Source organism: Lygodium microphyllum, chromosome 5 (assembly GCF_053477565.2).
Source record: "Lygodium microphyllum isolate KBCC chromosome 5, Lygodium_microphyllum_v1.1.10, whole genome shotgun sequence".
NCBI classification, from domain to species: Eukaryota; Viridiplantae; Streptophyta; class Polypodiopsida; order Schizaeales; family Lygodiaceae; genus Lygodium; species Lygodium microphyllum.
In genome coordinates this window covers 99,227,778-99,249,747 of record NC_141139.1, presented here as the reverse complement: position 1 = coordinate 99,249,747, position 21,970 = coordinate 99,227,778, and the positions used below count along the sequence as shown (strand labels likewise).

Sequence of the window (21,970 nt, the reverse complement as noted above, 5' to 3'; positions counted from 1 at the left end):
GAATCAAGTGACAACAATTGGTGCTTCCATTAGATCCATAATGTTAGAACATGCATCAAGTATAGTGATATAGGTAGTGTAGTCAGGATTCACATCTTTGCTTTGCATTGAGTTGAGAAGTTCAAGTACATGCCTTTCATAACGATGAGGCAATATATGTTAAAATCATCACATTCCATGTGATTCAACAAACATGATGAGAGAGAGTGTCTATTGGCCTCTTAGAAGATTTGAATCCTTGATTAGTGCACATATCATAGCACCAAAGATGGCTTTGTTAGGTAGAATTCCCTCTTGTAGGAGTACAACATACAAACAAAGGCATTGATCACCGTCACCAAGCTGTGCATAAGTTGAAATCATGGCATTCCATAAGATTACCAATATCTCACACCAATAGTTTTTGTTTTGGAATACTAGACGTGGTTCATCGATGCAACTACAGCTGTTGTACATGCCGACCATTGTCGCCGTTAGGACAATATTAAAATCCAATCCCTTATGAATAGAAATCATATGGTACAATTTCCCTCTTGCAACGTCTCTCTCAATGCTGCAGACACAAAGGATGCGTACAAGAGTAAATGCACTACTTGGAATTTCCTCTGGGTGTATCCAATCGGAGAGATGGAAAGCCTTCAGAGCGTGCCGATATTGATGCATGCATGCATGCATGCATGCACGCATGCATGCACGCATGCATGCATGCACGATGGCATCCCATGATCACACATCTCAATGGTGTGAAATGGAAAACCATGCTTCTACATCTTGTATGGCATTGCATCTAGCATAGAATTGGATGATCAGGCATCCGAGAAGACTGTAGAGGGCACAAGTGAGAGCGTAGTGATAAAGAAGAGCTCCTTCTCTGAAAGACTTGGGCTTTCGGCAGGCCTGTGCAAAAGCCAAGGTGGTGTAAGGACGGAAAACAGAGGATGCTGGTGACTGACTTGGTGGCCTGTAATAAACACGTAAGGCGGCGGATGCTGACGATAGTCTTAGTGAAGAGCTGTGACTTTGTGGCAGTTGGAATAGCCCCATGGCGAACCCATTGTTGTCTGGACGGATGGAAGGGCAGACACATGAACACACACAAATACGCAATGAAGAAAGGTCCTTGTCTGCTGCGCATCTTCATATGGCCAAGTCCTCCCTCTTCTCATCCATGCATCTCCGGAATGTGCCCTGGAGCAACTTAGCGGCAACCATGGCTCGAGAAAACTTAGTGCCACGCAAATTGATTGGCAGTTGCAAGATGCCTTTCATCATTGTGGTGAAAGGCTCCTCTGGCAGGCGTTGCTCCTCCTTGCCATACCTGTTGAGAAGCTTGCAGGTGAGGTAGAAGGTGATGTGCTTCATGAGAGGAAGACGATGATCAACTGCTCCTGGCCTTCCAAGCTCCCAGTAGTCTCTGATGAAGCCGATGATGCACTTGTGCGCCTTCAGGTTATACATATGAAATGCCGCGGTCTTGAGGAAGTTCATGATGGTGTGCCTGATGCGCCTGGCAGGCTCTCCTTTCAAGGCGACGACTCATCAGGGAGCTTTTGCTTAAAATGGAGATGACATTGCCTTGCCAGTGCCACGACAAGTTCACTCACAGATAGACAAACAGAAATAACCCTTTTTAAAATTTATAAAAAAATAAATTCTTGTTTCTCTTATAGCAATATATCTGCATATTTTAAGACTTTACTGAAGTCAAGAGTGGGTAACTTTTTTGAGACCTGCATCACCTTGTCACTGCACCATTGTCTAAACATATGCTCTAAAAGGCAATGTTAGTCAAGAAGCAAGTAGAAGCTCATTGTTGCAAAACAACCTATTACATATGCTCTAAAAGGCAATGTTAGTCAAGAAGCAAGTAGAAGCTCATTGTTGCAAAAGCAATCCAATAGGTTGTTTGATAGAGGTGGATTTGTAGCAATGTCACAGTAGTAAGTGTCGACAATACACTCCACATGGGCGGGCATTTAGCAGTGAGAGCACTTTTAGAGTGTTTGAGAAATAAGAACATGGTAAACAACAAGATGAAACAAGCAAGTAGGGGTGGCAAAAACAAGAGGCCAACCTTTTAGTAGCTAGGCAAGGGAAATGGTTTTTGTTAGGGATACCATGGCCTTTGCATTCTTGGGAAACCCTTCGTTTTGTTAGAAAATGTCCAAGAATTTTCTTCAAAAATGTCCAAGAAGCTAAAACCACCTTTGAAGAAAGGCGAGTGAGGTTTAATAAAGGTTTTTTTCAAAATACCACAAACCCCCCAACTTCCAAGGTCACTATTGAGGGAAGGGGGGGTCGCTAGTTTTCCGGAAAACTCCCCTTCTTATTGAGAAATCCCCCACAGGAGCTTCTTCAAAGAAAACCCTTTTTCCCATTTTTTGGAGAAGGCTTCAACCTTGTTCCCATTGAGAAATCCCCCATAAGGGTTTCTCCAAAGAAAACCCTTTCCTATTTTTGGGAGAAAGCTTCAATGTGCGCCTCCAACTTCTCGAATTTGGGAAAAAATAATGTATATTAATATTTTATTTAGAGTAAAAAATGTTCAAAAACTCTCTATTATGTGTCCTTAATTTGCTTTTGGAAATGATAAACTCTCTAGAGAACTTTTTCCTATTGGAAACCCAGAGTGAACAACTCCCAAGCAACACCCCTCCAAAACCTCCTCGGAAACACCCGAGAAAAAGCCCATATCAAGTGGAGACCCAACTAGACAAATGGAGGGGCTACTTAGAGCCTAAACGTCCAATTTGTCAATGGAGCCTCAACAAGTCCTTCTCTCCCTACAGCAAGGCGCTTCACAGCAACTCAATCACATAGTCTCCCAATGGCGGTCCTTCAATTCTCATGTTTGCAAGCTCTTAGAAAGCCTCGGAAGCCCCTCACGGGACGAAGAGGGAAGCCCTAGCCCTTGCAGGCTTCCTTTTGTAGGGATCGTCTTCAGCAGAAGGGAGAGCAGGTGGAGAAGCAAGAAAGTCGCTGAGTCTGATTCCCATGCTCAGCATCAAAACTTAGAACGACTTGCGACTCCAACTGCGAGCCCTCCCTCGCTTCTGGTTGAGACACCATCGCTGGAGCAACAGCTTATACCCGAAAAAACAGTGAGTGAAGTTTTTTTCAAATTTTATTTATTTGTTTATTCCTGTGACATCAGTGGAAGTTTGCTCCCATTTGCAACATACCGAATCAGGTTTGGACCACGTATAAGAATGCTTCTCATTTTACCTCTAGGAGGAGTTTAGAGCATTTTCTTGATGTTTTTGGCACATCAATCTGTTGTAAATGGGTATTCTTGATGACTCCTTTCTGAACCTTATGATCGATCTTCAGTAACTAACGCGAAGAGAAGTGGGGCAAGAGGGCAACCTTGCCTGGTTCATCTTTTGAGCTCAAAGGGGGATGTGGATAGTCCATTTACATAGACTGTAGCAGTAGCATTGGAGAAAAGGGCCATGACCATACCACACCAAATCGCAATGGATGAAGCGTTGCCATCACAAAGGACCGACTAATGTGATCGCAATAGTACTCGCAATCGTACGAGTTATCAAGGTCTAAGTTGATCAGTACAAGTTGGTCTGGAGAGACATAGCAGATCGGATTCAACACCCAATCGTGTATTTTCCTATCATGGATAAAGCCGAACTGTCTGGGGCATACAGATCTAGAAAGCATGCATTTGACTCTTAATGCCAAAGGCTTGGCGAGGATCTTATAAGTGAGGGGCAGCATTGTGATGGGCATCCAATGACTTGAATAGCTCCTCTGAACCACTTTATGGATAAGTTTAATCGTTCCCTGATCAAGCTCCTCCAAAAGCAGTCCTGATCATCTAACCCAGTTAGAGTAATTCCACCAAATCTTTGGCACAGGTATCCCATATTTTCTGGAACAATTTAGGGGGTGATCCATCCACGCCTAGAGATTTCCCATGCTTAATAGTCCCAAGAGTGAACTAATTTCAATCTCTGAAAAAGGCCATTCCAAGATGAGTGCTTCCTCATTAGAAATCCTAGCACTGAAACCTTCAAAGAAGTCCATGACTGTGTAGAGGTCCAGTTCCTGCAATGGTAGAAAGGTGGTTTTTGAGTGCCCCAGTGATGCTAAAATCATCACTTACAATTCTGCCATGTGCATTCTCCACACAGGGTATCAGCTCCCTTTTGTGCTTAATTTCAAGGGCGGTACAGAAGAAACTTGTTGGTCCATCATGTAGCAACTCCTGATGGCCCTTGAGCTGGACTTAAGCAACCTGAATTCTCTCTTCTTCCTGTGTCCTCAGAAAGTTTTCATCTTCATTGATTAGATGCGAGCAGCCTGCCTTTTGCCAAATCTCTTGGCTTCTTCAGTGATGGCCTCAATGCAATTCAACCATTTGAAATCAGGGCTTCTTTGGGAATCTCTAGCTTGTACCCACACCCTTTTCAAGGACTCTACAAACAAGTATTGGACAATAGGAAAGTGTTCAATTTGAAGGGGGGTGGTCCATTGTTGGTTCTGCCTTCAGCAACCGTCTTGAGCAAAAAGAAGAGTGGGACATGATTAGAAGTTGTGATATGATGCAGCCCATGGAACGAGAACTTTCTGCTTATCCACCATGCATTGTAATTTGTATAAAATCTGCAAAGCCAACATTCTATCTTTAGGAAGTTGAAAGTTCAGTATGGGTTGTGTCATGGGGATGTGAAATTTTGAGATGCTCTAATCTTGCAGATGACATTTTGATTAAGATATTAATAAAATGTGCAAGGTTGTTTAGCACATGTGATGCATATGACAGTCATTTCATGGTAACGGGCCAAGGACCCCGAGCATGTAGTGGGTGTCAAAGGCAAAAGTTGTAATAAGTTATGCGTGATAGGTAGTAGGTGGTACTCAGTGTTAGATTTGGGCCTAGATCAATTTATTGGCCTCTAATGTTAGTGGTGATGTTAGAGACTAGGCATTAATTAGTTAATTAATGCTAGTCTAAGGGTTAATAATTGCTCGGGAATACTTGGAAGATAAATTGACCTAGCCAATTTAATTATTGACTGGTGAAAGTAAAAATTTGAGCACTAGAACAATATTAAATTAATTTTTAAAATTAATTTTTAAAAATTAATTAAATAGGTTGGATAATGCTAAAAAATGGGATTAGAAGGCAGTCACTTGGCAAAACTTGCCCATGCAAGTGGGAAAAACGTTTTTAGGGGCAGGTGGAAGTCTATATTAGACATTGTGGGAGGAAGGAGGATATTAGAGAGTAAGGAGAGGCTGCTGATGTGATTTGCAGCCACAAGGGATCGGTGCTATAGCATGTGACAGTAGTTTGGAGCCCTCCGAAAGTAGATGATAGCAATCTAAGGTCCTTTTGGTGCAAATGGCAGCATACAAGAGGGGGCAACAATCTTTTTGGTGGTCCTAAGTCGTAGGTGACAGCTTCCATGGCTGTTTGAGTTTTGAGTAGAGCAACAATAGCTTTTCATCGTTTCTTGTAATGAAACTCTGAAATCTCTCTCTCTATAACATTCTCTCTCATCTCCTAGTCATCTCTCAAGTTATCTCAGCATTTTCCAGTAGTTTGAGCCATCAAAGAAAGAGATTTCAGGCAATCTTTATTGTAAACCATAATTTACTGTTGAAATTAGGAATTTGACAGCCACCTTGAGATGGTGCTCAAAATTAAGAGACTAGGACTTAAATTCTAGTAGTTGAAATTGAGAAATTTTAGGAAGAGTCAAGAGGCTAGCTGGTCAATATCAGATTTGGGGTTGAATTTGTCTTTCAAGGAGTAGGGTGAAGGCCAATTCTCAAGCAAATCAAGGGCCAAATTGGTTTGGAGACTTGTTGGTTAGTTTTAACAGTAAGAGCACTTGGATTCATGGAGGAGATTAGAGGATGTTAGTTGTACTCCTTTCATTTGCAATATAAGATAAATAAATATCTCAACGGGTGTCAATTTTGGAGCTAACAAGATGTCCAATGTTCAAGTTTAAAGTGATGAAGTGTACATTTTTAGTTTATGTGAATTTTATGCTTGCCGTAATTAGTGTTTAATTAGGTTATTTACCACCCTATCCAACAAGAAATATTGGTTTCAGGTTGTATAGATTGTTGTACAAACAATTCACGAAAATGTCCTAAGGCATAGCCTCGAGGCATTACTTTTGTAATGCTTGATTTTTTTTTTTTGAGATAATACAAACCAACATACTTCGTATTAAATAAAAGGTATTCTTCCTTAGTTTAGAGCATTTTTTTGGATATTTTTTGGCATGTCAATACATTTTAATTAGGTAATTTTCTTTCTTAATCAAGTTTGAGAGCTCTTTTTGGGAATTTGAACAGGCTTTAGGATGAGAACAACAATCTAAATCAAGATCGCACCATGTCCAAGAATGCGAGAGCTCGTTTTCAAACCTTGAACTACCTTCACATAAGAAGTTTTAGACATTTTTTCATGTGGGAAAAGAGACTCTTTTCCCTTGTTTTTCCTAAAGTGTTCAACATCATGAGCTTTTGCTTGGAGGGACTTCGTATCTAGCTAGGTGCGGTTGGGGGCAGGGGGTGTTAGCAGTCTAGTCAGCTCATGTATGAGTCTGGGCTATGGTTGCCTAATATTACTGGGTAATTTAGGCATTTTATAGTGGCCATTTTAGTGATTATTTAGACATTTATTTTTGGCTGACCAGCATTAAATGTTGGTCGACTGGCATTAAATGTTGGCCGATCAGCTGCCATTTTTGGCATATTTTGGACCTATTTATTTAGTGGCTCCTCCTCTCATTCGATCATCATCATTCTTGAGGTGGTCTTCTTGTTGGAGAGAGGAGCCAGTGCTGGTGCCCATGTAGCCAGTGACTCAGTGTTGTACTGGTCATTCTTGTTTTTGATATATGGATTCCATTTTCCAAGCATATCTCTAAATTCTTTTTCTTTGCAGCGTCCTTTTGTTCTTTTGTTCTTTGGTCTTGTGTTCAGTAGTTTATTTTAGCAGTTGTCTATGCTTCCATTGCTGCATTACTTTTGACATGGTATCAGATTGTAGGATCTAGGTTCCTGTTGTGATTTTTTTGCTGATTACAGGTTTTTTTCCCCCTTGTTGATCATGCCTGCGTTTTTCAGACTAGGAACCTGTGTTTTCAGCCGCATCCAATCGTCAATTTGCTGCATTCAATGCTTTACCAATCTGCGATTTTGGTTTTCTATCCCTAGCCATGGCTGGGGGATTGTTTGGACAAGCCGTTTTTGCTGTTTTTGGCAGTTTTTGACTGGTTTTTCTTCATTTTGCAGTAGTTGGCCTTTGTTTTTGATCAGATTTTTAGTTACACTGTATGTGAACTATCATTTTGTGAAGTCTTTGGTGTTGGTTTGGCTGTATTCCCTCTCCATATACCCTCTATCCTCTTTTTTCTCTTCGTCTCCTCTCCCGATAGCTCCTCTGTGCACTTCTACAGATGATAAGTTACATGGACTTGACTATCTTACATGGAGTACTATGATGAAAGCTTGGTTTGTGCAAAAGTAGATTTGATGCATTATATGTGGAGCTATTCCTCGGACTCAGTGTCCTTTTCCTCTTCCTGAAGAATTTGATGAGGAGAACCATGAGGAAGTTGTGCTTACATGGGATTTGGACGATGCCCATGCATATTTTGCACTACTTTGGTGTTTTTTTAAAGAAGTTCTATTGGCAATTATCTCTTGAAGGATATCCCTAGAAATATGGTCAAAGCTTCAGATGTTCTACGAGGAACCTTTCCCTATGTGTGCTGTGACCCTTTATGGACAGCTTCAACAGATGAAGTTTGAGTCCAAGGACACCATTTAATCATTTTTGTTGCATGTTATACAGGTACAGTACTAGCTTCGATACATGCAACAGAGGCACATCCAGTCGGCACGGTTCTCTATAAGCTCCCCCCGAAGTTTGATGGAGTGGCGAATGCTTTGAGAGCACAGACATCTTCTATAGATATAAGCTTTATGCATATGCCCTCGATGCTTCTTGAGCATGAGACATCTTTGCTTTTACTGGGGAGGCTTTCATCTCATTATGGCGGATCCAGTGAGGCTTTTGCAGCTTCAGAGAGAGGTGACAGGAAGAAGAAGTTGAAGGTTTGGTGTTATCACTGTGGTAAGAAGGGCCACTTGCGGAAGGATTGCAAGGAGTTAGCAGTCTCATGGAAGAAGAAGGAGATGTAGAAGCGGGACGCGGACTCCTCCGATGGGTCATCCTCTTTCTCAGACTCCGACTGCGATCCTTGTGCCAAGGAAAAGTTTGTTGCATGGAAGGGATACACTTCTTCAGATTGCAGGAAGAGCTTGATTGTTCCTTCCTCAACTACTCTCTAGTCCAGGTGATGTGGTCATCCCTCGCAACTCTCCGATGCGAGAGAGGGAGTGTGAGAGGATGGTGAGATGGGGTAGCTTAGCCTCATCTATACAGGTATACAGGTGCATAGATTCGAGAGAGGGACATTCTTGACGCATCAACCGAAGTCTGGTAGGTTCAAATCCTGGAGCTAGGATTGACATCCAGGTTTACGATGGGTTGTTTATTTGATAGAGAGCGGGCTTAGCTCCTAGTCTTGAGCTCACATGAAGGGACACTTTGCCGGTCTTGGCCAAAGGCGGGGAATCCATGATCACATATGTTCAAAGGCATTTTTGACAAGATGGTCTTGCATGCTATTGCGAGACATTGTTGATAGACACTGAGATCTGTTATGACTCTATTTTCAGGAGCTAGTATGATTGACATTGACCTTAGGAGGCTTTGTATCAGATCACCCATGATCTAAGAGAGGATGTTAGTAGTCTAGTTAGCTCTTGTGTGAGTTTGGGCTATGCCTGATGTTATTGGGTAATTTAGGCATTTTATAGTGGTCATTTTAGTGATTATTTAGGCATTTATTGCTGGCCAACCAGCATTAAATGTTGACTGACCAGTTGCCATATTTGGCATATTTTGGGCCTATTTATTTAGTGCTCCTCCTCCTCTCATTCAGTCATCATCATTCTTCATGTGGTCTTCTTGTTGGAGAGAGGAGCCAGTGCCGGTGCCCACGCAGCTAGTGACTCACTATTGTACGCGTCATTCTCGTGTTTGGTTCTTTGAGCCAGTGCCGGTGCCCACGCAGCTAGTGACTCACTATTGTACGCGTCATTCTCGTGTTTGGTCCTTTCGTTCTCTTGTTCTTTTGTTCTTTTGTCTTGTGTTCAACAGTTTATTTCAGCACTTGTCTATGATTCCATTGCTGCACCACTTCTGATAGGGGGCTCTTTGTCCCTACTCTTGAGCAGAAGCTCATGTTGTTGTCATCATTCACAATGTGGGAATTATGGGATTTTTCTGAAACTTCTTGTGTTAGGATGAAAAGTACAAATCTAAATCAGGGTCGGTGGACTGTGTATGAGAAATTAGAATGTTTGTCATCTTATCTCTAGGAGGAGTTTATAACAGTTTCTTGATGATTTTTTGCATGTCGATATGTTGTAAATAGGTAATTTTCCTTCTTAATCAAGTTTGAGAGCTCTTTTTCAGAACTCTGAACATTTTCTTGACATTTTTTGGCACGCCAATATGTTGTAAATAGGTAATATTCCTTGTTAATCAAGTCTGTGAGCTCTTTTTCAAAACTTGAACTGGCTCTAGGATGAAGAGAATCAATCTGAATCAGGATTGGACCACTTATGAGGATGCTTCTCATTTTATTTCAACAAGTATTTTAAAGTTTGAATATGATTTTTCTTGATGCTTTTTAGGTTATCCATTTGTGTTGAAGAGGTATTTGTTCTTCTTGATCAGTTTTTAGAAAAACTTAAACTGGCATTAGGATGAAGAGACTTAATATTCCCCTGAACATGCCCCAATAAATTACTGTATCTACCACGTCAAATGCTTGAGGATTGTATCACTGTTAAGACACCCCTTGCTAAAATTTACCAGCCCTATATGCAGAGTAAGGTTTGTGGAGCTCAAAGAGGCATTATATGTCTTGGTAGCGCTTCTTGGTGCTAGTGTGAAAAGTTGTTTGCTAGTTTTGCATGCAAATATGTGATGTAGGAACTCTTTGAACATTCTTGAGCTGTTGAGATATTGTAGAATGTATGAATCATCAGTGATACTGGAAAGTAAGGTGCTGATTTCATTACATTTGTGTTAAAGGTTGCTATTTGTTCACTTTTTTCAGATTTAAACCCTTGTATTGAGTTGTTTATAGGTGTTCCTTTCCCATGCATAATTGCAGGATTTGTTATGGACAGGGCCTGTGTCAAAGGAGCAGCTGGGACGAGCGACATGGATATTCTTGCACACACTAGCAGCTCAGGTACTTTTTACACAATTTGCAATGCTTACCTTTGTGTAAGTTGCTTTGTTAATTCACTCATCAGGGTTTGGTTAAATTGCAACTCCAAGTTGCCACCCCCAAATTCATTTATATTGTTTTCCTGTTTATTGGTCATTTTGTCCACGCTTAGACATGAACCAATCCAACCCCTCCCCTGCATCCTTCCACAAAATTCTATAGAAGATTTCTATCGTAGTTTCTTATAAGTCTAGCAGAAAAATATTTGTGCTCTCTAGCTCAAATGACTTGTATAAAGCAAGCATTCACATTATATACATGTATTTAGGTGACTTTAGTGGGCAGGGTCATTAGTCAAGATGTCCAAACTTTTCACACGATTTCACAATGAATATTCCACCTCATGTGGGTACATATTCTGATGCACTTTGCAAGTGCAATATAGAGAGGTTATTATACCACTCGATTTTAGAAGAGCATTAGGTGATTACGCACTAAATTTACTTCCTCATCCTTTGTGGTGAAGCTCATATTCTTGGAGTGTGATCTAGGTAGTTTGCCCACCACCTGTGCCATGTGTTTGGCACTTTATGTTGTGAGCCATTCCCTGTGCCATGTCAGCAGTGCCACGTGGCAGTCTGCCACGTGGCAGCAGTCGGACTGTCTGATTGCAGTCGGCTGCATTAAACCTGATTATTTCGGGTTATTTTGAGGCATTCTTTTCAGCCATTATAAGGCTGAGTTTCCAACAGTCTTGTACGATTGTATTTGACAGATTTCAGCCTGCTGGTGACAGAGATTGCACTTGGGGCTGACAGAGATTGAGGTCCTTGAGGTGGAGACATATGCATATATTTTCTCTGCACCCATGTATAATTCTACATCCTTATACAACATTCTTCATTGCAGATTTTCTGCGTTTCACTGTCTCTTTCTCTCTCTCTCTCTCGTCTCTCTGTTCACTCTTTGTCATGGTCATTCGCTTCCACATTGCTTCACTTTGACATGGTATGAGAGCATTGAAGGACTGACCTATCTGAAGAGGAGTTTTCAGCGCGGCACAAGTCTGCATTTTCAATGTTCAAGTGCGAGCAGGTAGGCTGTGCATCTGAACGAGGCTGAGACGAGCATGGGCGTGCGAGAAAAGAGAAGATTTGCTGAAGCTGCTATTGTTTTTCTGCTGTTAGAGAAGGAAAAAGGCTGCGTTTTTGGCCTTCAAGTGTAGATTTTATCTTTTCATCGCCTCTGGCGGGTGAAGAAGGAACAGGGCGAGTGAACCTCAGCCCTAGCAAGCTGTATTTTCGCAGTCAGAGGGGGCTGCTTTTTGTGTTTTGTGCAGGCATTGTAGGTGAAGATGTCTTTTGAGGCCGAGACAGAGTTTTAGGCGATCATGGACCGGAAGATGTCTGTCCTACTGGCTCTTCCTTCAGATCAAAAGCTCGATGTTGAGAACTACCACATCTGGTGGGTCATGATGCTTGCCATATTGGAGTCCTATGATTTGGTGGAGATTGTTATGGAGGCTATCAGCCGTCCTTCGTGAGACCAGTCCAAACTCTCTTCCAGTGAGAAGGTGGAGTTGGCAAAGGCTCAGGCAAATTGGGATGAACTCAATGCACACATTCGCTCGTTTTTATTTCTCTCATGTACTACAGTTGTTATCTCTCACATAGAGCATTTGATGGTGGCTAGGGAGATATGGCTAGAGTTGGATCAGATGTATAATCAGATAACCGTCATGAAGCGTGTGTCTTTGGAAGTGCAAATGAGGACTATGAGCGTCAACAAGTCATCATCCATGCGAGAGCATATCAACAAGCTAAGGTAGCTTTTGAAATGCAAGGAAGTGATCACTTTTGAAGACATGGCGATAGTCTCCTTTCAGAGTTACCGCCTCGCTTCAGTGGTTTTGAAAGACACCAATGCTTCGAAATCTGAAGCTTTGGTCGGTTAATCCTCTCAGAAGAAGGGGAAGGGACCAAAAGAAGAAGAAGAACGACAAATCTAAGAAAGACAAAGACACGGAGTCTACTTGTCACATTTGTGGCAAAACAGGTCATTGGAAGAAGGATTGCCCGAACAAGGAGAAGAAGGAGAAATCTTCAAAGGATTTTAGAGTGGTGGATGCTTCCTCATTAGCTGCTTTCCTCCATTTGGAGGTGGTTGAGGATTTGACTATGCCGGCTTCTGATGTTGCGTTGACTGCCCCATTTACTCGGGAGTGGATTGTTGACAGTGGTGCCTCTAGGCACATGACTCCTTCAGTAGGTGTTACTCATTTGTGGCCTTCTCATGGACGGATTCTTATTGGAGATAGTTTGTCTATTTCTATTCAAGAACGGGGTAACATGCATCTTATTCCAGATGGGCGTGGTGGTGCCCATGCATTTGAGGTACCTTATGTGCCAGCTTTGGGGTATCATCTTCTCTCGGTGTACAAGATTTGTATCCTCGGTCTTTTGGTCGAGTTTGATGTGGATTCTTTTTGGATTCTTGATTGAGAGTGGTTCTGTCTTTAGGTTATGAGGAGAACGGAGTCTACAAGTTGTGGTCTTCTTCTACCTGGACTTCTCTTCTTCTTACCTCCCAAACTCAGTCCAAGCTTTGGCATACTCGGTTTGGTCACCTCAATTATCAATATCCTTGGAAGGCATCTATGGACCAGTTTGTTTGAGGTTTGCCCGATATTGTGGTGAGTCAGCAACCTTGTGTATCCTGCATTCGTGGGAAATAGACTCGTGATGTTGTTGCCAGCAAGGCTTCGAGGCGGTCTTTAGTACCCTTGGAGCTTATTTCCACCGATCTTTGTGGACTGATGAGGATGGAATCTCTTGAGGGAGTTTGTATTTCATGCTCATTGTAGATGATTACGGGAGGATGATATGGGCCTATTTCTTGAAGCTGAAGTCGGAGGCTTTCTCCAGCTTCAAGGATTGGTTGCTCTTTGAGGAGAACCGATCAGGGTGGAAGCTGAAGACCTTACGATCGGATAAGGGAGGAGAATTTGTTTCTAATGAGTTTACTCGGTTTTGTGCAGATCATAGCATACACCAGGAGTTTGCCAATACAAACACCCCTCAGGAGAATGGCATTTTGGAGCGGAAGAATCGCAGTGTGATTGAGATGGCCTGTACTATGATGGAGCATTGTTAGACACCTTAGTGTCTATGGGCTGAGGCTATGGCTACTTCAATTCACATCCTTAATTGTTCTCCTACTTCCGATGTTGCTGGTATGCCACCTCATCCCGAAGACATAGCGTGATAAATTTGAAGCGGCTTCTAGAAGACATGTGTTTGTGGACTATAGCTGGCAATCTCAAGGCTACCAATTGTATGATCTTGTTAAGCGAGATGTCTACATAAGCTGTGATGTCGGTTCGTGGAGGTTCTAGCCCAAGAGGGGGGTGAGGATCACCTTGTACTTGGAGATCTCAGTGATAGTTGGACTTGTGAAGAAAACTGCTAGGTTTTGCACTGAGGACACACAGAGTGTACGACCACGATAGAAACACAAAGAGACAGATACAAACATAGAGGGCAAAACTCAAACCCTAAACACAAAACTCAAAACTCAAACACAAACAGAAGAAGGGAGAGAGAGAACACAACTTTGAAGTGAATGAATGCTGTAAATGAATGCAAGAGTGTATAGTGAGCTCAAGGGCAGAGCAATGTCAAAGTGTGACGCCCACCAGAGGCGGATCCCAAGTCTGTGACCACCAGTCATAGTGTAGGAGTGCTGAATAGTGAATGGCAGTAGGCTGGTTACCAAAACGCAGCAGTTTGGAGGTTGGAAACTAGTAAATGCTGCAGTGTACCACCAATCGGAGGTTGGAAATTGTGCATAGTCTGTTGTAAACAGCAAGCTAAAAGTGTTTGATGTGGCTGGTGATGATTGGATGATGAGATCGCAGCAGATGATGATGTTGCCAACAGTTGACGTCAGCATGGATGAAGGCGCTAGCAGTAGGAGCAAACACTCATGGAGTGGCAACAGTCTGGAGGGTTGGATAGCCACATGGGAGGAGGTTGATGGCTGAAATTTGCACTGGTGTGAGAAACCTTTACCTACGGAATAAGGTTGAATGGGGGCAGTTTGTCTATTTATAGATATGGAAGGGCGCCCCAAAAATTTAGGGTTTTCACTAAACTCTCTCGAACCGCTCCTTGTTTTAGGGTTTCCATTGAACTCTCTCGATGTAATATTTCCGCTCAAAAATATTATCGAACTTGACTCCCCGCACGTTGCGTAAAACTTGTGCAAGGCTATCTCCCACACCGTAATTATTGGTAGCTTAATCCGTATCCCGCATGTGCAAAAATTAGGCCTCCGCATCGTGAAATTGAGGCCAGGGTTGAAGACCCTAAAAAAAACCCACGGGAGAATACCCTTTTTGAAGGGGCAATTGGGATAATGACAGAATTTAAGTCAAATTTTTTTATAATTATTCCTTCCCCCAGCTGTTGCATGGCTGGAGGAGAGGGAGTGTGGGGAGGAATGGCTTAAGGTGGAGTGGTGTGGGTGCATGAGGGAGGGAGCCATGCATAATCCACATGGTGGCTACCATCTTTCCTCCCCCTAAAGCTATAAGAACCCCCCTCCCCCTCCCCCTCCCCCTCCCCCTCGCCCCGCCGCCAAAACCCCCCCCCCCCCCCCCCCCCCCCTCATGGTCAAGTGGGGGAAGGGAGGAGGCTACCGCATTGGGTACGATCTGTGAGAGAAGGAAAGGGCCACGGTGCTGCACGATCAAAGGGAGAGGACGATTCTGCCGCTGTCGTTGTCATCTCACACGTGACATCCTTGTGGCACGAGCTGGGGAGAGGAGGAACAAAGGAGGGGGCAAGGATAAGGCTGCCGTGACCGCCGCCACTCCCACATCTGCCGCTGTTGGAGCTCGGCTGCCGCCCGTAGCTCCATGTTGCCGCTACCTAGTCAATCTTCCCCATTGGTTGTCATCTTCCCACCAAATTATTACCCCTCCATGTCTTCTGGATAAGACAAGCTCTTTAGAAGCTTCTAAAGGCAAGGGGCTTAAGCCTTGTGCACGCGGTCCTTACCTGGGTGCTTATAACCCACAATTATAAAGGGTATTCCCGCGTAAGGAAGAAGCGGACCAGATTTTGGAGCTTGCAGGGAATCCATAGGCTACGTAAGGGCGAAGATAAACCGGAGTCCATAAACACTACGTCTATGATGGCTCCCAAGAAGATCCAAGGCACACCCGCAGGAGGTTCCTCCCCTAACTTACACGTGGACATCACCGCGGATCCACAAGCCCAGGTTTCACGAATTTATTTCCACATAAAGAAATGCTTTAAGCACGCTTAATTCCATAGGGAGAATGCATTTTATGCTTATCATTAATTCATGTGGTAGTGATAAAAGTACATTTGAGAAAGTGTCTCTGTAAATGATAGATAAGGATTGGTGCATATCATGCAATTGGATCGTTTGCATCTCCAAAGTTATGAATGTAAATCACTTACTCGCTCTATGAACTTAGTCGCAAATTGCCTTGTTGTGCATTTTCTAAGTGGAAGTCTAAAACGCATATTGCCTAGGGTTAAAGAGAAAATTGTTAAGTGCATTGGCCGTGAAGGAAAAAAGAGTATCTTGCATTTAGTTAATAACTTCCTTTTTTATGACTTGCATGAGGAAATTGTTAATTTCCATTGCACGGCATGAAAATGAAACTATGGACATTGCACGTTGTATGCAAAGATGTTTGTCGAACGGATTGAAGGTTGCATGTCACATGAATTTCATTAACGATGTTGTATCTAAGGGTCGCATGTTACATATTCATCATGCGCGAATTTCATTTCATTGAGTTGCATTTGGAAAAAATTGCATGGCTTATCAAAGCATGAAATTCTAAAGCTTAGACAAAAGGGTTGTAGGCATGATTCTTTGATGTAAACCCTAATAGGTTTCATGCAAGTTATCATTCATCGTGACTTTAGTAAGAAAAGTAAAGGGTTATTGCATACCTTATAGAACATAGATGTAACAAATGGTATAGTTGCACGAAATGTGGTATCTAGCATCTGTTTACACCTTTAGAACAAGGATAGCATCTCTAGGAAAGGATCGCTCTTGTCGCAAGACAGTAGATCAATTTATCTAAATCACCTAACCCACAAGGGATTCATATAGGCATAACTGGTCGATACGATAAATACCTTAAGTACTAGCTAGGGCTTGGCATGTCAGAATTGCAGCCTAGTATCGTACATGGACGCTAAGTCGAAACCCTCAAACCCAAAGGTCCTACCCACATTCATGGAATGTTTGGGTCAGTTGGACACTCATGTAAACAACGATCTAGGGTTCTACCCTAAGGATCGTTCGACCTAATGCTAAAACTCGGATTGAGTTTGGAAACCCTAGGACCGAACGTTGTCGGCCTAGTACAATTGGGGTTGGGTTGGTAAGAAGACACCCCAAACCCTGTGTCTTGTCTAAACATAATTCCTTGACCATGAAACGCCGTTCAATGGGTGAAATGATTCCACGAGTAAGGTGCGATACTTGTGCAACAAGTTGCAACGTCGGCGGTTTTGTGGTTTAATCACAAGAGGGATTTGCCACTCCTTGGAACGAGGTTGACAGGTTCCAGCGCAAGTCTAACTTGCAAGAGGATGAGTAGTCATCCTGCTACATCATCTTTCTTGGGGCTGATTTGCCAAGTTAAGGGAAGTTAGGTATTTGCTTGTAAGCAAAGGATCAATCAAGTTAGAGCGACATGGTCGCCAGGATTCACTGTTTTGACTTAAGAAACCTAAGGTAATGGTTAAGTTGGGTTAACAGGGTATGGCCCTAACCCAAAGACAAAAGGGTGAACAGACAAACCCTTGGGGATTTTGCCAAGTCGCAATTGATGCCGGATCGAGTGCTGGATGCATTCGGAGAAAAGGATTCACTCCTTAGCAGTTGACCAAATAAACGACCACTGGATTGATTGTGCTTGTAACAGTTTAGGTGCACTGTTTGCATTGTTTGCTCAAGGAACTAAAGATGGAAAGATAACTAATGCTTTAGGTTGAAGGCCTGAAGGGAGAGGCAGCATCAGTTACCCTAACCAAGCGGGTTGTTAGCCGCGCCGGGAACGTGGACCGAACCCGCCATGAGGGGTCTCTCCGTTGGGCGCTATTTGGAGCAGGAGGATGCTTGGGTGCCAGGGGGGGCTCTGGCCGTAAATCCCTTGCCTTTCGAGCCCTGCACAAGAGGCCAATGCGACTCGGGGTTGGATCTCGAGGCCCGCATACTAGTCTACGAGTGGAATCTTGGATTAGTAATCCCTATGGATTGCTGGATAGCCTTTGGGCGGATTATGGATTGCCTTCGGGTGGATTATGGATTAGCCTACGAGTTGGATTATATGATGTTTTCCAAAGATAAATAAGATAACTTGTTGAAAAGGAACTTGTTTGACATTGTTTTTCTATGTCAAGTGCTAAGATTACATGAAGGAACCGGTGTCTAATTGACTAACTAAGGAAGCTGCTTGATGCGTGTCCAACTAATTGTGGTAGGTAATTAGACAACTAAGCAACCTTGAGGAAAGTGCGGTGGATGTGGCCATGGGTCTGTCCTACGGATTGGTGGTCCCGGTTGGCCAGGAACTTTTCTCAAGCGAAATGGACAGCAAGGAACTTCTCTCGAAGGAAATGAACAGTAAGGAACGTTGACCTAGAATCTAGGTTACTAGAACTCCGATTTATGTTGTTTTAGGGGAACAGAATGGGACTATGCCCTATGGGCAGAGAGGTTGAGCTTTGCATCCCTCTCGTTTTCCATTCTCCTTGAACCAAGTGCAGCATGAATCCACTTCGATCCTGATGTTTCTGCGTAAAGTGGTTCGCCTGGGGTTCAACGCTAGCTGCCGTGCTAGGAGTTTGGCCACTAGGAAGACCTTGATTCAGGTCGGTCCTAAGTGGGAACGGCCGGAATACTTCCGCTACGTGGCAGACACGGAAAGACTTAGATCGCAAACCCCGTAACATTTCATGGGAGTGCCGGGCGGAGCTTTCTAGACCCTCTTTCCGATGGGCTACTAAGACGTGTCCTACAAACGAATAGATGGACATGTTACAGTTGGTATCAGAGCGAATAAACGAAGGATCTGTCTTTATAAGAAAACTTAATAAGAAGAAGTAAAGCAAATGTTGCTGTTAAGAATATTTCCTTACTTATCGATGCTGTCTTGCAGAGTCATGAAGCATGGAACTGATTCTTGGTGTTCCAGGTCATGGTTATGACTACGATGCATGCTTCGGATTATCGACGAAGGATCGATATGATGAATATCCTAGACCGCATTTACAATCCATCACCCTTGTACATGGAACGGAGATGGATGGGTGTTTCAAGGATCTATTATATAGCTGCCCACCGACTTGCGTACCTTCGAATCAACTTGAAGAGAATCAAGTGGATGGAGGACTTAAAGATTGTGAAGCTGTTCATCTTTGTTGAGGCTCACGCAAATGCGACCATACATATTGGGGGTCAAAAGGTTAACCAGAATAAGTATGTGTATCAGAGGAAGTGACTCGAGTAATCCCTGCCGACCGAATTAAGGTGTTGGGATGTCATGAGAAGAATGGATATCAAAGGAAAAGATACCCTAATCTTCCAATGACTTATTGATTCCTGAAAATCCTTGATCCCAATCCATACTATTACACGGTTTCCGTAGCTGAATGCAACATCTTATTCTCCTCGAATTAATGTATCAGCTTGTTCCATCTCCCCAAGAAATATTGTACTCCGAAAGGGCTATGCCCATATGAATGGAATAAGACTTATTTTTATCAATGATTGTCTTGACTATAAGTATTGATAAAGAAGTTAAGTGATTTGGTCACTTGGCTAAAAGCTGAAGTAGACATGTAATGTAATGTGGAATTCGACTTCGGTCAAATTCAGGGTCATGTCATTCGGGATGACGAATGCACCTGCCACCTTCAACAGGTTAATACGAGATATCTTTAGCCCATATCTTGATGACTTCGTACTCCGCTTCTTTGACGATACCTTAGTCTACTCCAAACAGGAAGAAGATCATGAACCCCAGCTTCGCATTGTCCTTGAGACAATGAGGGCACACAAGCTTTATGCCAAGATGAAGAAGTGTGCATTCTTCAAACGTTAGATTGAATATCTGGGATTCATCGTGTCAGCGTAAGGAATCTCAGTGGATCCGGCCAAAGTCAGAGATGTTCTAGAATGGCCAATACCAACAACTATCAAAGAAATACACAGTTTTCTTGGATTGACAGGATGATATAGGGTCTTTATAAAAAACTATGCTTTGATTGCAGCACCTCTGACGGATCTACTGAAGAAGCAAACATCGATTGCATGGTCAACTGCTGAACAATCTAGCTTTGATAGACTAAAGCAAAGTTTGGTATCAGCACCTATCCTGAAACTTCCGGATTTTGGTAAGGAGTTCGAAGTAGTAATTGATGCTAGCACACTTGCCTTAGGATGTGTGCTTATGCAAGAAGGTCATCCTGTAGCATACTCTTCAAGAAAACTGAAGAGCCATGAGAAGAATTATGCTACCCATGATCTGGAGTTGTTAGCTGTCATCCATGCTCTCAAGCTTTGGAGATACTACCTGTTGGATAATAAGTTTACCTTGGTGACCGATCATAAAAGCCTCAAGTGGATCTTTACCCCAAAATGAGCTCAACATGAGGCAACATCGGTGGATTGAAGTGCTGGAGGAGTATGATTTTGAAATCAAATACCGGCTTGGAAAGGAGAATGTAGTTGCCGAAGCACTTAGTCGTAAGGCATTCCTAAATTCTCTAATCTTGCAAAATCCATCAACAGTTAGATCTCTAGCCACAAAGGTATCCATGCCAAACAACCCAATACTTGAGCTAGCTAGAGAAGAAGTATGCCATGATCCAACCTATCAGAAGATGCTAAGGGAGATCCCTATCAAGGATCAGGACCAAAAGCTACAGGCTAAGTATCAAGAATTCTTTGTCAATAGTAGACTTGTCTACTATAGAATGAGATTATGTATACCGATAAGCCAGTCACTCAAATAGAAGATACTTTGGGAAGCTCATGATTTCTCTTTCTCAAGACATCCTGGCTATGCCAAGACCCTCAATGCAGTCAAGAAGAGCTACTATTGGGAGAGGCTTAAAGGTGACATTCTCAATTATGTCACTGAGTATTTGTCTTGTCAACATATTAAGGCTGAACATGTCAAAATGCCAGGAAAGTTGCAATCACTTGACATTCCCCAAATGAAATGGGAATTCATTAGTATGGACTTTGTTGTTGGCCTATCCGAAGTTCAGGGAGGATACAACTCCATTATGGTTGTGGTGGATATGCTCACCAAGGTTGCATATCTTATTCCTGTTAAGACAAACTATAAAGCCTCTGACATTGCAAGGTTATTTATCGAGGAGATATTCAAGCTACATGGGTTGCCCAGAAGAATCATTAGTGATTGTGATTCTCTCTTCACATCACACTTCTGGAGAGCTATCTTCGAAGCTATTGGGACTCAACTCTGTTTTAGTACAGCTTACTATCCCCAAACCGATGGTCAAACGGAGCGAGTTAACCAAGTCATTGAGGATATGCTAAGGGCACACTGCTACTGTGAACCAAAAAGGTGGATTCAATACTTGTCACAGGTTGAGTTTGCCTACAATGCTTTTTATCAACAAAGCATTCAGATGACCCCTTTTTAAGCATTGTATGGGCACGACTGTCAAAGTCCTTTAAACTTCTCAGATCCAACCCTAAGAGTTGAAGCTTCAAGGCAGATGCTGGAAGATATGGACGACCAAATGAAGTCCATAAGACAAGACATCGAAGCCGCCAAGGATAGGCAGAAGGCATACGCGGATTTGAAACGTCAAGATAGAACCTTCGAGGAAGGAGACATGGTCTTCATTCGCGTACGCCCAAAGAAGAGTTCCCTATCCTTAGGAGATTGCAAGAACCTAAGTCCAAGGTATTGTGGACCCTACAAGATCCTCAAGTGCTTAGGACCCAATGCTTATAGAGTGCAACTCCCTGAGAATCTAAAGGTTCATAATGTATTCCACATCAGCCTATTGAAGAAGTATGTACCTAATCTTAGCCATGTACTTGATGATCAACAAGTTGTAAATGCCTAGCTCAAGGAGTCCTTGAGCTACGGCCTGACAGAATCTTAGATGTTAGGGAGAGACAATTGAGATCCAAAACCTTGAGAGAATGCCTTGTCCAGTGGAAAGATTATCCTGAGGAGGATGCCACTTGGATGGATGAAAGCTCTCTCAACCAACAATACCCCCAGTTCTTCTCGAGATGAGGACATCTCGATTCCTCTAAGGGGAGAGAATGTAATATTTCCGCTCAAAAATATTATCGAACTTGACTCCCCGCACGCCGCGTAAAACCTGTGCAAGGCTCTCTCTCACACCGTAATTATTGGCAACTTAATCCATACCCCGCACGCGTAAAAATGAGGCCTCTGCATTGTGAAATTGAGGCCGGGGTTGAAGACCCTAAAAAAAACCCGTGGGAGAACACCCTTTTTGAAGGGGCAATTGGGATAATGATGGAATTTAAGTCAAAAATTTTTATAATTATCCCTTCCCCCAACCGATGCATAACTGGAGGAGAGGGAGTGTGGGGAGGAATCG

At 42.9% G+C, this 21,970-nt stretch overlaps 1 protein-coding gene across 2 annotated transcripts in view; it reads left to right on the top strand.

The window, feature by feature from the left end:
* Positions 1-2,663: 2,663 nt before the first annotated feature.
* The window catches only part of ERV1 (Erv1/Alr family protein), a 60,101-nt gene continuing 40,794 nt past the window's right edge, over positions 2,664-21,970 (top strand). Inside the window, exons 1-2 of one of the 2 annotated variants that reach the window (XM_087678195.1) lie at positions 2,664-3,101; positions 10,236-10,316. In XM_087678195.1, the coding sequence (XP_087534321.1) occupies positions 2,757-3,101; positions 10,236-10,316 (426 nt within the window). In that variant the 5' untranslated portion in view covers positions 2,664-2,756. The remainder of the gene's footprint in view (positions 3,102-10,235; positions 10,317-21,970) is intronic. The other variant, XM_087678194.1, reaches the window with a different exon arrangement.